The sequence below is a fragment of the Acanthisitta chloris genome, unplaced genomic scaffold (assembly GCF_000695815.1).
Source record: "Acanthisitta chloris isolate BGI_N310 unplaced genomic scaffold, ASM69581v1 scaffold16530, whole genome shotgun sequence".
Lineage (NCBI taxonomy): Eukaryota > Metazoa > Chordata > Aves > Passeriformes > Acanthisittidae > Acanthisitta > Acanthisitta chloris.
The window spans coordinates 9,635-25,169 of NW_008650090.1; the positions used below are offsets into that span (position 1 = coordinate 9,635).

General features: G+C 41.3%; 1 protein-coding gene across 1 annotated transcript; it reads left to right on the plus strand.

The window, feature by feature from the left end:
* Window positions 1-1,298: 1,298 nt before the first annotated feature.
* Window positions 1,299-15,260, plus strand: LOC103810781 (amine oxidase [flavin-containing] A-like). The gene is given in 12 exon segments (XM_009083702.1): window positions 1,299-1,451; window positions 2,716-2,807; window positions 4,534-4,675; window positions 6,428-6,577; window positions 7,375-7,534; window positions 8,801-8,897; window positions 10,463-10,516; window positions 11,428-11,485; window positions 11,926-12,023; window positions 13,206-13,317; window positions 14,585-14,647; window positions 15,105-15,260. Coding segments are annotated over 12 exon segments (1,335 nt in total).
* Window positions 15,261-15,535: the final 275 nt, after the last annotated feature.

Here is a 15,535-nt window from a genome sequence, read left to right on the forward strand (position 1 = left end):
GTGGAGACCTATAAAGTGAATGTCAATGGCCACATGTTTCATCATAAAGGGGTAAGTGTTGCATCTTCCCTGCTGACATACCCAAAGGTATTGAGCTTTGGAAACTACTGGCAGTAATGAGAACTGGGTTTTCATTTTTAATGAGGGTTTCGTTTTAAAATGAAACCATCGTTAAGAAGGTTTCATTTAAAGCTCACATTTAGTAATCCAGAAAGCACCTGATTGAAGTGTTGTTATTCTGTTTTAACTTATTGGGAGTGGGATCTGAGAATTATCAGAGGGGAAGATAAATACTCTCTCACCAAGTGTGAGGAAGGTGCATTTGGCTCGTGCTTTGTGTCCCTGTCCCTGGGTCACCATCTCCTGCATTTGCAGCACTGCAGCCTCTGGCTTGGTCTGTGACTCTTATGTGCCAGGTGTGATGGTCTGGCATGGTGTGCATTGCACTGAAAAGCAGGTTGTACATTTCTTAGCACACCAGCTCCTACCTGTCATGCTGCATCCTGCCATGTGACCCCATGCAAACTTCTGGCACATCTGGAAGAGCAAACAGTAGAAAAGTCTGATGAGAAATTTTGACACTTACTTACATGGGAGAAGGTTCAAAGCAATTTACTAGGAGAAAATGTTGCCTGCTCATGCAGTTCTCTTTCAGATTAGAGTTATCATGAAGAAACAGCTGCTCTTAGATTGTTTCACTTATCATTGTATCACAGGATTGTCTGAAACAGTCTATTCCTGTTGCAGCTCTGTGTCATACACATTGTAAGTACTGACAGCACTTTTGCAAGTGTATGATCTTTTTCTTCCTGCAGGCAAAAACATTCTTTTTGGCAATTTTTTTTAGGCTAGGTTTCTCCAAAAGTCCGTGGCACAATAAAGAGGTATATTTTCTTTTTATAGGTGAGGTGTACCACAAAGGTGCTTAGATAGTTTAAAATGCATTCAGTTTTAGGCAAATTTTAGGATGCACATTTCAGCAAGCAGGCAAATACTAGATTCATTCATATGTCATGATGAAGAATGCTTAGGAACAAGGAATATTACCTCTTTGGCCATTGCTAAAGTCTCCTTAGCCCAGAATTTGACAACCTGCTCAGAACAAATGTTCCTGTCCCATCCCTACTGATAAAAATTAAAAAGTATTATTGTCCTAGTTAATGTCAGTCCAACTGTTTTTTCCCTTGTACTTAACTTCATGCATATGCAGGGAGAGAAAAAAAAGGAAAAAACCCGACTAGGTCTTTTGGAGCAAAAGGTCAACCATGTGATGACTGAGAATTTTGTGTTCTTGAGTAATGGAGATATGCTCTGTTCTATTTCAGTTGTTTATGTTCTCATTTTAGGGAAAGTCACGGAATTTCACAGGTATTTGCCCTTCAACATGGAATCCCTTAGTTTATCTGGATTACAATAACTTTTGGAGAACCATGGACAAGATGGGAAAAGAGGTATTCTGTGTAAATTGTATGATTCCTACAATGCTCATGTCACTGTGAGCAAATTAGGTTTAGGGCTTTTTTTTGTTCCTGGCAGGCTTTTTTTATTGCTTCTTTAACATAAAAAACCCCAACATTAATATATTTTTAATATAAGACAAAAAACAGGCCACAAAAAATCAACAAACAAAACCCTCCAAACCATGAGGAAGGATATCTATATTGCCCAGGAACTGTTGGCAATAGTAGGTTTTCCTCACTGAGAGGAGGTTGGAATAGATTACTTTTAGAGATCCCTTCCAACCCAAACTAGTCTATGAGAAGAGACAAAAAGATCTGGAGGTGCCTAAGATATCTGAAAAAAAAAAGAGGTTGAACTTCAGTGTATGTTCTTATGACAGGGAAAGCCATTCCATGAGCTGGGAAATGAGAAGGGTTTTTTCCCTTCCCTTGTGACAGCTGTTTGAGTAAAGATGATTCTTTTTTGTGGCTGCCTAAGCTGGGCTCCAGTTTGTCTTCACAGTAAATTTATTTTAAAATTCAAAATTTAAGCAGTACAACTGCAGCCCCTGGAGCATTGCACTGTCTTTCAAATATTCATCAGTTGCCTTATAATCTAGCTACAAACCAAGGGCTCTATCTTACCATAACCTTGAAGCATAACTTTCTGTACTCCTGCAAAGCTCATTGGGTTAATGTGGTTTTGCAGAATCAAATTTGTATATGATACTGCACATTCTTTTGTCAAATAATACATTTTTTCAAAAGATTCAGATATATGATAGTGTCATGTTACTTACATGCCAAGAACTATTATTAAGGATTTAACTGTCTAAAAATAATTCAGTAGTATCCAGGTATTTTTCCTCACTCTGTAGTCAACAGAGACATAGGGGCTTTTGGATAACTGTCTTGGAACTGACTGAATCTCTGACTGAAGAAGTAATTTTCCCCTAAACTGGTAGTGGACACCAAGAGAACTGAATTGGAATAGACACCTCATTTCTGGAAAAATGAAGGCCAGATGAGTCCCAACATGTGGATACAGTTCTTTGGCCAGACAAGGCCAGATTTGGTGGCCATGGTACAATTCGTGCCCAAAGGTGTGAATGGAAACTCTTCCATTTACTGAATGTAGTCCAAACTGACAGCCATGTGCAGGGGACAAAAATAACTTCTGGCCAACATATCAATCAAGTCTGTGCTAGTAACTAGCTATGACCAGGCAATGATGAAGTACTGAATAATTTATTGACTATTTCCCCCCTGTCTCCAGATTCCTGTTGAAGCACCATGGGATGCTCCACATGCTGAAGAATGGGACAAAATGACCATGAAAGAGCTGATAAATAAGATTTGCTGGACCAAGTATGTAACTGCTTATTCACTTTGAAATCCAGCTGCAGAATGATAGTGGCTTTCTGGGGTACAGGCAGTGAGAGATCAGGGGCTGTTTGAGGTGAGGTTTGGGTTGGCTAGACAGTGGCATTAAAGACTAGCTGGCCCCTGTGCTATTCTGTAACACTCTCCTCCCTTGTATTCAGTGTCTTTTATTCCTGTGGCTGTGCTCTGTTTGACCTTTCATTCTGACTGCTGTGCCTGCAGCTTCATGACCAAAACTTTCCATTTGAAATTTATTTTGCTGGCTTAAAATCTTACTCCAGCTCCATATGATATGCAGTACAGCCATTTGGACTTTCTCTTGCTATCTGTGGCACTGTAGTATTCTTGACAATTAGATTTATCAGCAATCTGCCTGCAAACTGTTACTTTGAACTACCCTTTCAGTTGCAAGTGCACTTGCTCTTCCTCTTCTAGTTTTTACTGTTGCTCTTAGGGAGCTGGTGGGCTATAAGCAGGACTGGGTTTATAGCAATCCCTCCTGTGACAGGGTTCTCTGCAAGGCAGCTTCTACTGCCAGTGGTTTTGTGGCAGTCCAGTTTTAATGGATATGTTTAGCTCAAACACATTCAAGAACTCAGTAAAAACCCATTTTAGATCTTAAAGCCAAGATAGATTTTTGTACACTTAGTCAAAAAAATGTAGTGCTCTAAACAGAAAAGCTCTTCTGCTGCGTTTTCTGTGTGGCTTGGGTCAAGATTCTATAAGAAGATTGGTTTGTCATGTGTCACAGATCAGCATCTGGAGACTCTCTTCATGTTTCTCAGACTTGAACCTGCTCCAACTCTTTAGTGGCTTGGTGCTTTCAAGATTTTGCCAGAGGGTTCATGTGCGCAAGACATTTTCATGTCCTGGCTAATTAAATAGGGGTGACTGGACTTCATCCTCAGGGAAATGAGGTTATAAAACTTTATAAGTTACATATTTTAGCCCAGATAACTTGCAAAGTTCTTCGCTTTAGCAGATCATTATAAATTCCAGTTGTTTTATGAAACTTCATCCAAGTCAAAGTCCTTTTACCTTGTTTGCAAAATGATCTCAATTTCTTTAGCAATCTGTAGCCACAAATGAAAGAAACAGGAGTATTCAGGTCCTCAGTTCTGCTGCTGTATCTCTGTTTACTTTCAAGGAAGTCATTGTGGTAGACAGATGACCCCCTTCTTATATTTATGGCAAAGATTGACAATTTGGTTTCTCTGGGCTGTTTACCATGTCTGATCTTGGTTTCATGAAAGATCTGTGCAGCAGTTACGTAGGAGATGGGGAATGTCTTGGCTGTGTGGCTGGTCCAGTCCCTCAGGACCCATCAGACCTTGGAATCTTTGTACCCAATGAGCTCCCTGTGGAGAAGAAATGCAGAAAAGCTTCACTAACTTGGTTACCAAATACATTCTTCTGTTGAGAAAAATATTTGTTCTGATGAAAGGAACAGCAGCTGGGAAACTATTTAAAGACATAGTTAAGGCAAAATCACTGTGATTTCAAACTTAACAGGTAAATACTTTGGGAGGGAGGTGCTGGTATAAACCTATTTAAACAGTCTCACTACAGATTAAAAATCAAACAGATATAAATCACCATGACTTTGCTGACTTTGGAAGAGCAGCCCTTATCAAGAACAACAAAGAAAATCCTGAAAGAAGTCAGGAAGTCACATTTTCTTACTGTCTTTTTGCTCTTGTGTCTCATGCAGAGCTGTTAAAGATTTTGCCACTCTCTTTGTGAACGTCAACGTCACGTCTGAGCCTCATGAAGTCTCTGCTCTCTGGTTCCTGTGGTATGTGAGGCAGTGTGGGGGCACATCCAGGATTTTCTCCATCACCAATGGGGGTCAGGTACAGAATGTCTCATATTCTTCCTCATCTCAACCAAAATGAGCAAGTGGAGTGTTAGACCCATCAGAGCCCTGCAATTAATGGAAAGATGCTGAAACAGCAAGTGCATGTGGCACTGGAGACAATTGTGTTCTCATGGGGTGAAACAGCCTTCTCAACTAACTCTGTACAATGAGGAATTTTCTTAGCTAGGCTTTGGGGTAAATTGGGACAATTTAAACAATTGGGGTGTTTCTGCATTCATTTCAACACAGTACTTGTTGCTTTTTTGCCAATTTATTTTCTATAGGTTACTTAGCACACTGGAATCTTTTCAAAGCAAGTATAGTTCACAGTGAAATATGGGGTTTTTTAGTGTTTGAGCCACTAATGACAAGAGTTGGAAGTAGATAGCAAATGTTTATGAGCTACCTCAGACCATTCCTGGCCTTGGCCATGGCAAGTGCCAGCAGAATATCATGGTTTCCAGGTGATTGTTATGGGTGAAGTTTCAGAAAAGAGAGGTCTGTCAAAGTAATTGGGATGTGGTATGTTGGCACCTTTAGCAGACTTCTAGCTCAGTCAGCACAGCCTCAGAAAGCACAGGCAGCATTTCAGACTAAAGCTACCAACTGCAGAAGTGGAGACAGTACCACACCCTTCTCAGTGTGCTGGGATTGGGAGACATCAAGAGAAGTTGCCTGGAGAGATGCAGTCTCCATGAATGTCTGGGGTAAGAATAGACAACCACATCTGGAAGGATTTCAGTAGAGCTAATGCTGCCCTGAGGTAGCAGTCAGACCTAAGAGCCTTCCCCCTCAGGAGCCCCTCAGCCACATTTGCTGTCCCATGTCAGTAACTGCTAGATGTTACAACAAGAATTAAAAATAAAATTAATCTCAGGATACTCATAGCTATACAAGATATGTGGAGATGGAAAAGCTAGCCTAGGAAGAGTACTTCCTTTTCTCTGTGCCTGGATGGGACAAGCTGTCTTGATTGCTCTCATGCTTCCCTCTCCATCACCCCAATCAGTACCCATTGAGCAAAGTCACTAAGGGTTTCTGACTTAGTGGCCATGACAAGTCTTAGAAAACTTCCTTGGGCAGCCATTTGTGTCTTTCAGCACAAGAATTTGTGGGTCCTTTCCTCCCTGCCAGTACCAACATCTTATATGTAAAAGTGAGCTGCTTGATATAGTGCTAGTGGCTGGTAGATAAAAGAGAGTTAGTGCTTCCCCTGAGCCTCTGCGCAGACATCGCAGGGAAATGTGTCACAGATTGTGCTTTTTTCCAGACAGCAGTGTCTTTGTGCCTTCCCAGGGACAGATAAAGTGCTGCACTTGAGACTAGGCCCAGCTAAAGATCTGTCTTGCTTCTGGTCTTTCACTGTGCAGATACAAGTTGGTTTCTTTGTCACACATGAGGTTTTTAGTAGCATCGTGATGGGTAAAATACTCAAACCCACTTTTTAATGAAGTGATATGTTTATGCTAGCTAGAATACCTGCATTATATGTATGTGTTCTCTAAGCTTTAAGAGTCTTCAGGCCAGTTAATTAGGGAAACCATTGCAAAAGTGGTTTAGTCAGCAATCCTTACTGTGGCTCTGGTTTATGCCTTCGCTCTTCTGAAAGTCTGTGTCTCTTCATGCACCCTCAGGATCTGAAGATTTGGCCTGGAGTTTCATGATGGTGAGCAGAAGTCATATTCCATGTCATTGTGATTAATGCTGGTGATTTTTTGTTTGTGCTTCTTTTCTGTTTGTTTTTTAGGAGAGGAAGTTTAAAGGGGGTTCTGGTCAGATATCGGAGAAAATAATGGAACGCCTCAAAGGCAAAGTTAAACTGGAGAGACCTGTGATCAGTATCGATCAGACAGGTGATAATGTCATTGTGGAGACTCTAAACCATGAGATATATGAGGTAATTTGATCAGAATAAAAGTGGAGTGTGCATTTAGTTGGGGAATACATCTGCTGTAGCTCTTAGCCAGATGCAATCAGGAGTACCCATTGGTGTGTGTCTATTTCTCAGACTATGCTGACACTCTGTGAAACCTGCTTTGCAGATTTATTTATGGCTGGGTCTCTTCCTGGTGTTCTGCTCCTTAGTTTCTGTCATTACTCTGCCTTTTCTGCCTTCTTCTGTGTTTATATATTTTTACATTTTACTTCTGCACTGAGACCAAGAGAATAAAAAAAGTAAAATAACCTTCCTGTTCATATCTAAGTTTGTGATTTGCAGCACAACAGAAAAAAGACATTTCAAACACCTTTAGTAAGATTTTGCCTCTGTGCAGTGGTGCTATGGAATGCTTCATCAGCTCATGATGTGAACATGCACAAGCTTGTTTTGGGTTTTTTTTAACATCTTGTAATTTGGACAAATGTGGTTCATATTTTCCTGGGAATGATAAAAGGCAGTTTTACCTAGGCCATAAGATCTGTCTTGTCCCATTTCCCCACCTTGCCAAATTTCAAGTCTGGTCCTGTAGTGTCCAGAAAGCTGTCAAATATTAAATAGCATGTTTTTCCAGCTCCTTTTTCTGAAATGGCAGAATTATTTGGTTGTCTGGAAATATCTGTGTGGGAAAGCCACGTAGCTGAGTCAGGTGTGGGAAAGCTGTTAATAACTGTTAAGAGCATCTTTCAAATGTGTCCTGCAGGGTGAGCTAGGTGAGAGGAAAGCCTTGTCTGTGCTGACTCTGTTCTGTGTTTCAGGGCAAGTATGTGATCAGTGCCATCCCTCCCATCCTGACAACGAAGATTCATTACAAACCAGAGCTGCCACCAAAGAGAAACCAGTTAATTCAGCGTATGCCCATGGGGAGTGTCATCAAATGCATGATGTACTACAGAGAAGCCTTCTGGGCAAGGAAAGGTAGGTGGGGAAAGTGAAGGACCTTGTGTAGCTTCATGCTACACAAATTTTAAAGCTCTGCTGTCTGTCAGTCAGGGAATAAATCCAAAGGAGGGTTAAATGTGCAAAACCCCAAAACCAAACAAAAAGACCAGTGTAAAGTAAAGCTCCCTAGAAAGGAGAACTCTTCCTCTGAGCTTGCCTCCATGTCTTGTCCCAGAGATCAGTCCAGACACAAGTGGGATCTCAGATCTCATTGTTGCTAGCTGAGGAGGGATGACAAAGAGGACAAACAAGATTTCTCTGGGAAACGTTGCTGAAGCTGCAGTGCACAGAAACAGTGGCCTTGCAGCAGCAGCTCCCTGCTTCTCCCTGCCAGGGATAGAGTTAGGTCAGCCAAGGAGAATTTACAGCAGATGACAAGGAGAGCTTAAGGTATAAGCAAGACCTTTCCCTGGTTTTAATCCTCTGTTCTGCAGACTTGATATCTCAGAGGACTGGGAAAAGTAGGTTAGCTTTTTGTTTAACTCAAGATATTTTTTCCATACTGCAACATCATGTGTTTCTCAGCTTTAACTGATACCATTTTCAGAACTATTTGTATGAACAGATTAGCTTCCACTTCCTTTGTAACGATAGTGAGAATGGTGAGAATATTTCTTACTCAAAGTAGTAAAATTTTGCATGTTTCAGGGCATAAACTGGCTCTTGGGATTAGACAGAAATATAGTCATGTTTATATGTTTATACACATTGATTTCTAGATGGGATTTTTTGCATGTTCATCTGAAACATGTCCCAGTATGGTACTAGATTAGATGGTCTATGCTTCTGCTGCATAATTTCTGTTATGGGGCACCATTCCTGACAATCTTATCATCAACAAAATCAATACAGAGTGTAAATTTGAGCCTGCAGTGACTAGGTGTAATTACACTGGGTTTTGTTTTGGCAAAAGTTACTCATGGAATGAATCCCCAGAGTTCTTGCTAGATCAGTTTATTTTTAATGTTTATTGCCCCCAAAATAGAAAGCTAATCAACAGAAATTCTTTACTAAGTAATAATGAATTTAAAAGACTTTTAGAAGTCTGTGTGGAAAATTTCCCACAGTCAGAGGTAAGATAGTAGAGGGACTGTCATACTTCAGACATGTAACTATTATTGGTGACAAAGAAATTACTGCACAATTCCTTTTATGGTTCATTTTACTTGCTTGTTACTATCAGAAACAATGATCATCAACAAGTTTCTCTGACAATTATCTTGGCTTTTTTTTTTCATTTAGGTTATTGTGGTTCCTTTATCATTGAGGATGAAGAATCTCCAATTGGAATAACCATAGATGACACAAAACCTGATGGTTCCTTCCCTGCCATTATGGGGTAAAAGCTTCTAGCCCGTGGTTAGAGATGTGTATTTCTTTTTGTATGAGTGAGTGGAAAGAGGAAGAAGAGGGGAAATGTCCAGGCTGCATCAGTGTTGCCCATTTCCACAGTCTGCATAGATGGGGTAGAGCACTTCTGCCAAGGCTCTTATGCCTCTCTAGTCTGTGTAAGCTTTTTCGTGTAGGTTCTGCTACAAATAGCCTAATACAAAGGATGTGGTTGGGAAGGTGTTGCTGAATTCAGCTGTAGTCCATTTTAAGCATTCAGTTCATGGCTTTTTTTAGGTGTGGAGTAGATTTGTAAATAAATCCCTTTCTTACCTGGCTTTGTAAGCCTATATTCAGCTTATGTTTGGCTTTGTTTTGCACCTGGGCCAAAATGAAAAAGCAGTTGTCCAAGAAATCCTCATTTGCCTCCTCTCACTTTTGAGCTGAGGCAGGACAATGAACATCATCTGGTGGTTGAGCAGGGCAGCAGTTGTGCCCTGAAGAAATCAGGACTCTGAAGAAACTGGCAAGTAAAAAAGTTGTATTTTGGACAAAGAGATGGGAAAATGTGTATCAGCATTGACTGGCTTTTAAAATAGGTGAAACCAAATGAACAAACAATCTTCAGAAATGTTTCCTCTGTAATCTGAGGTGAGACTGCCAAAAAAGGCCAATATAAATGTCAGGCAGCTACTCCTTAAGTGTTTGGCAAGGAAAGCTTGCCACTTCTACTGAACTGTACATGTTTATGGGCATGTTCAGGGTTTAAAAACTTGCATGACTTGAGAGCAGTAAGCCTCCTCCAAACCCCATATGGGAAACAGTTTCCTGCTTTCTTTCTCCTTGTGGATTTATATGACTTTGTAAAACAGAGCAGGAACATACTTCATTCCCTGCATGTCTCACCTAAGGTCAGATGAACTAATCAGCAAATCTGTTTCCTTCAAGGTGTATAAATGCTAGCCTCAGATCTTACAGGAATGGTCCATGACACTATTAGCACCAAATGACACAGTTAGTGGTATGTTCAGCTGCCTGTGAGACTTTAAAAGCTCAAGAAAACTTGGATCTTAGTCCTTTTGGATAAGACCTAGATGTGAGAGGGTATAAGGTATAGGTATTGAGGCACAGGTATAAAAGGGTGGGCAGCACAGGCTGGTTTGTGCTGGACACTGTTGTGTCTCTGCCTACTTTGGTACAACTTTGCTGTTCTGAGTCAGTGGGGATGGTGAGTTCATTCCCACGAAGCAAAATGAGGCCAGTGCTGGCAGCTTTGAGAACATTTGCAGTCTGCAACTTTCTCATCTGGTAGATATGCCAGGCAGCCCTGCACATCTTCCCTCTGGGAATGCATGCTCTCCCTTTCAACTAACTCCCCAGGGTATCCTGCACAGGCCTTTTCACCTGTGTGACCTGTAATTATTACATATTGAGGTATGATGAAAAATGTCAAGCCTGTTATATACCAGTAAATTGCTTCACCCATCCTTGTATAAAGTCATTTCAAGCAGGAGCTTATGAATCAGCTGAGGTGCTGATGCTGCATCATGTTGATATACCAAATTTCCTTTTCAGTTTCATCCTTACCAGAAAGGCTGTTAAACTGGCCCATCTCAGTAAGGAAGAGAGGTAAGAGTTCAGAAGCTGTAAATATTTCAGAAGCAAGTTGGTTCTCCGGGATGTGTGAATATGTGTTTTCATATCTACATATACATATGCTTAATGCAACTACCAGTACTGGAAATTGGGGCAAAAACTGAGCTTTCAGCATAACCATGTTGAGATGCTAATGCTAATATCCATCCAGTTAGGGATATTTCTGAGTTTCCAAGTCCTGGCCACTCTTCCATGCCATGACTTACCAGCTCTGTGTCTCTTTGTGAATGAACCAAGAAGACTTTTCTGAAGATGTTCCCAGGCTGCATTGCCACTGAATGATGCTTCACCCCAGGGATATAGGGAGCACTGATATAGTTTAGGGTGTCTTTTGCATTCAGCCTGGGTGATAGAAGTTTTAAACTTCTGTGTTTACAAAATTATGGTATCTCCATTAGTCAGTGAAATAAACAAACAGTACTTCATAACTGTGATTTTTGGTACTGTGCAAGTGAAAGAGGAGTTCTGCTTAGGAATGGGAGTAGTATTCTCCAACTCATATTTTATTCTCAGCTATAGTAAATCTGTAGGGATTTCATTGATTTATATTGCTTTTCTTCTGGTCTTACACCAGTGAACACGAGAATGAATTAGCTCTGCATCCTAAAATAACTGTACAAAGATTTATTTTTTTAGACCTCATTGCCAAAATCAACCTTCATTTTCCATTCCCTGGGACCATTTTGAATGTAACATTTAGGCATCAGCATTTGAAATATGTATGTTAATATGAGAACTTGAAATTAGACTTAAAAACAAAGCCAAACCCAACTTTCTTTCCAATGTGTTGCAATAAATTTGTTTGGGTTTTTTATTATAAGAACAGCAAGAGCTGAGAGGTTTTTTTTCCCTTTTTTTTTCTGACTGATTTTATTTTTGTCCAGGAAGAAGAAGATCTGTGAGGCATATGCCAAAGCATTGGGGATGAAAGAGGCTTTACAAGTAAGAAATGAATGCCTGTTTTCACCTCTGTTGTACAGTAATGTTGCTCCTTTTTTTTTCTGGATGATGAAGCCAAAGTTCCTGGTACCTAAAATGTGTACCTGAAATTGCATGTTGTGCCATACAATCTGTACTCCCAAGGGGGGAGGGCAGCAGCATCTAGTGCAGGAAGAAGAGAATTGCCAGTCTCACTCTGTACAAGAAAAGAGAAGGCAGTGCATGTTTTAATTTGTCCTGTCATTTCCCTGTGGGAGTCTAGTGATTCTGTAAAAGCACAAAAATTTGTTTTGTGCAGATGGATAGCATTAGCCAGATGACATGGCACTCCTTTGATAGGTATTCTTAGCCTGGTTTTTTCCCTCTTCAAAAGAAATCTGGGTTTTTTTATTTCCAATTTCTCTGCCAATGTTTCACTCTGTAATGTTTGCTGACACTTACAGCCTGTGCATTATGAAGAAAAGAACTGGAGCACAGAGCAATATTCAGGGGGTTGTTACACAGCCTACTTCCCACCAGGCATAATGTATTCCTATGGAAGGTAAGACAGAGAGTGCTTTGCTTTCTAATTTACATGTCTTAGCTCATGTGCAATGATACACCTTGTGTAACAAATTCATGGCATATATAGAATACTGGGGGAACTCCAACCCTCTTTCCACTCCCCTACTCCCTGGCTAACAAGAATCTTGCTATTTGCTTTAATAAGTACACAGTTTCTCTTTTGACTTTCAAGGAAACAATGCACAGTCACAAAGGGATCTGATAGAGCCATGAAACCTTTCCCCACTGGATTACTAAAAGTATTTTCCACTACACAGCATTTTCAGTGGATCCCTTTAAAGCTTCCTAAGACCTTGAGGCCACACATCTTGGACAGATAAAAGAGACTTCACTGACTGCAGAGGTAGAGCATTGGGTTCAGGTGAAGCCCAGGAGCTCCTTAACATGTCAAACATGTGGTTTCACCCCGTCTCTGAGCCAGGATTTGTTGTGGGAATAAGTAATCTCATGCACAGACTCCTGTTGTCATGTATCTGAACACTTGGGTAGTGATGGGTGAGGCCTCTGACCTGGGGGAGGTGGTGTCATGCAGACAGGGAAACCTTATCAGGAGCTACACCAGGCACATGTCTCAATGGGAAAGGGATGATTGCCTGGGTTGATTAGGATGCTTGTGCAGCTTTGCATGGCTCAGGGACTGGCTTCTATGACCTTACAGGGTGAATACAACTCCCTGAATGCTGAGACCTTCAGCTGCCACCCCTTTTGGCAGGACTTGCAGCTGGGCAAGTTCAGCCTCCAAATAGAAGCTGATATTAGTGACCTGTCACCGGAAAAACGTCATTCACATTCCACTGTAATGACAGGATAACAACAAAGCTGCTATGCAGAAGACATAAATCTCTCTGCTGCACTGCATTTCTGGAGGCTCTTAGGATTATCCCTTATCCCAGCACTAAAATAAGGCCCATATTATTTTGCTCAGAAGCAGGGCACACTGATTTATGCCTTAGATTTTGTCTCTCTTAGGTCTTGAGTTTTGGGTACAGAGACAATATGTGGTCCTGCAGGGACAGCTTATTGCACCATGCTCCCTGCCCAGGTCTGCAGGGCTTCTGGAGAGCTGAAGTCAAGAGCTCCATCAAAGCCACAAATTGCTTTTAGAGGGATCATCGCCTTCCTGTTACTTGTCATCTGACATTCTCCATTTGTTTTGAAGGATCATTCGCCAGCCTGTTGACAGAATCTACTTTGCTGGCACGGAGACAGCTACCCAGTGGAGTGGATACATGGAGGGGGCTGTGCAGGCAGGAGAGAGAGCAGCCAGAGAGGTACAGACCATTGGTTTGCTTTCAACATCTCTATTAGAAGGCTAAAAAGGATTAAGTACAGCTTGGAGGGTCTGATTTCATGCAAAGGCTCTTACAATTGATGGGGAAGGATCTCAGGAAACAATATAAACCAAAGCCTTTCTTTTTTTTACTCTAGTTTTTGAACAAAGTGAAGCCAAGAATCTCACCCAAATCAGTATATTACTCAGCATGTTGCTGCACTGGAGACTTAGAATGGAGCTCATGCCATATACCTCATGTCTAGAGGGAAAAACACCTCCAACCTGATGCTGACCATAGATATACTACCTTAATTTCTAACAAATTAATCACTGCATGTTTTAAAAGTAATTGAAGTCATTACAAATGCTCACAGCTATTTCCTATGCAGCTATCTGGAAATCTGAACGTTGTTCTTACTTTTGATCTGTTCCTTCTGCTGCTCCTTTACAAGAGAGTACCGTTAGCTCAGCTTTCTGAATCCGTAACGTGCAGCTCTGATAATGTCTAAATCTCCTCAGAATGACATGCACTGGGCTGGGTTCCCAGTCACAATGAAATCCCCTTTACAACAATCTGGAGGGAGGGGAAAAAAACATTAGAGGGTGTACATTACAGTTACAACTGCTGTATGGCACAGCCACGGAGCTCTTTTGTAAGAGGAAATCAGCCCTTTGTTTCTGTTTGACAGAATGTCATATTTGCCTTATAATCCTCATTTCTTGTTCAGTTTCAAGTCACTAATTTGTCTCTTCTCCATGCCTGTGAGCAGTAGTTACAAAGATGGTGAGCTGCGTCTTCTGGAGACATTAATTTGCCCCCAAGAACCCACATGATTGTTACAATCAGTTTATTCTCAAGAAAAATCCTTGATGAGCTTTGTACTGGCTGAATAGCCAGAGATGGCTTCATAATTCCATGCTGTGAGAGCTCCAGGGTTGTATATCTCCTCTTTCTAGTTTGTGTTCCAAGCAGCATCACTCCTAACAAGCTTTGTGTCCCACTGCACTTGGCAGTAACCTCACGTTGCTGTTTCTCAAACTGTCTTATGAGAAAGCATTTTTACTTATTAAAAAAACTAAAATAAACGTCTAGAGAAGCTGTAGCAGAAATCACTGTACATTTGCAGGTTCAAAGCACTTTCAGCTAGTCATAGTTATGCCTTTTGTCGATGTCACCTTGCTCTGACACACTCTGCTTTTCCAAAACTGCAAGTAGAGGGAGTTATAATTGTTTCTTATGTAGTACAAATAATTTTGTCTTCTAGATATTGCACAGGATGGGGAAGATCTCAGAGAATGAAATTTGGATGCCAGAGCCAGAGTCGAAGGTAAGGCAGATTTTCTCATTGTCACCCCATCAGGCTCACACCCGTCAGTCAGGTGTTTCAGTGGTCACTTCACATGCTGATGGCATATTTTTGGGAGTTGTCTAAGGAATATTATTACCCATGTCTGAGAGATGGATGGTCCAGAGCCAAGAACAATGGCCTCAGAGCCTGGGGGACTGAAAAATGCAGGAAATCAGCTTAGTTCTGCCCAGTCCCAGGCCATGGTTTTAAGGCAAATATAACCTCCTTCCAGTTACAAGTAACTCCACCTTCACAGTCCTGTGGTTGTTCAGGATGACAGAAACTACTGGTTTCACAGCTGTGACCATCCTTCCCCCCATAATCTGGTCCTTGGCAAAAACCTGTGATTTCCTCAACCTTGTGGGGGATGTTTGCCACTTTCCTGCTTGCGTGGTGAGGAGTACCCTGCAGTGATACCATCTCCTCTCTCCTCTAGGATGTCCCAGCCCAACCATTCCCCACCACCTTCTGGGAGAGGAACCTGCCCTCTGCACCAGGACTGCTGTGCCTGCTTAGCTGTACCATGTGTCTCACCTCTGTGGCTGCTGTGGGGCTGTTTGCCTGCAAAAAGGGACTGCTAGTTCGAAACTAGTGGGGACCACACAATAGTGGAAGGTGCACGCTTCTTCTTCTTCTCCTTTTTTACCAGATGAGTGTTATCTGGGAGAAAAGTGGCATGGACAGCTGGAAAGGGCAAAAGTTATTCTCCTTGTGATTTTTCTTCTTAGTCCCATAATGAATGCATTAAATCTACTAGAGTTGCTACCAGCTAAAAAGAAATAAATCAGCTATGGGGGCATTTTTCAAATTTGCCTTGTCCATTTCTTTTGGTTGGACATGATAATATCAATGGTATATTCCTAGCAG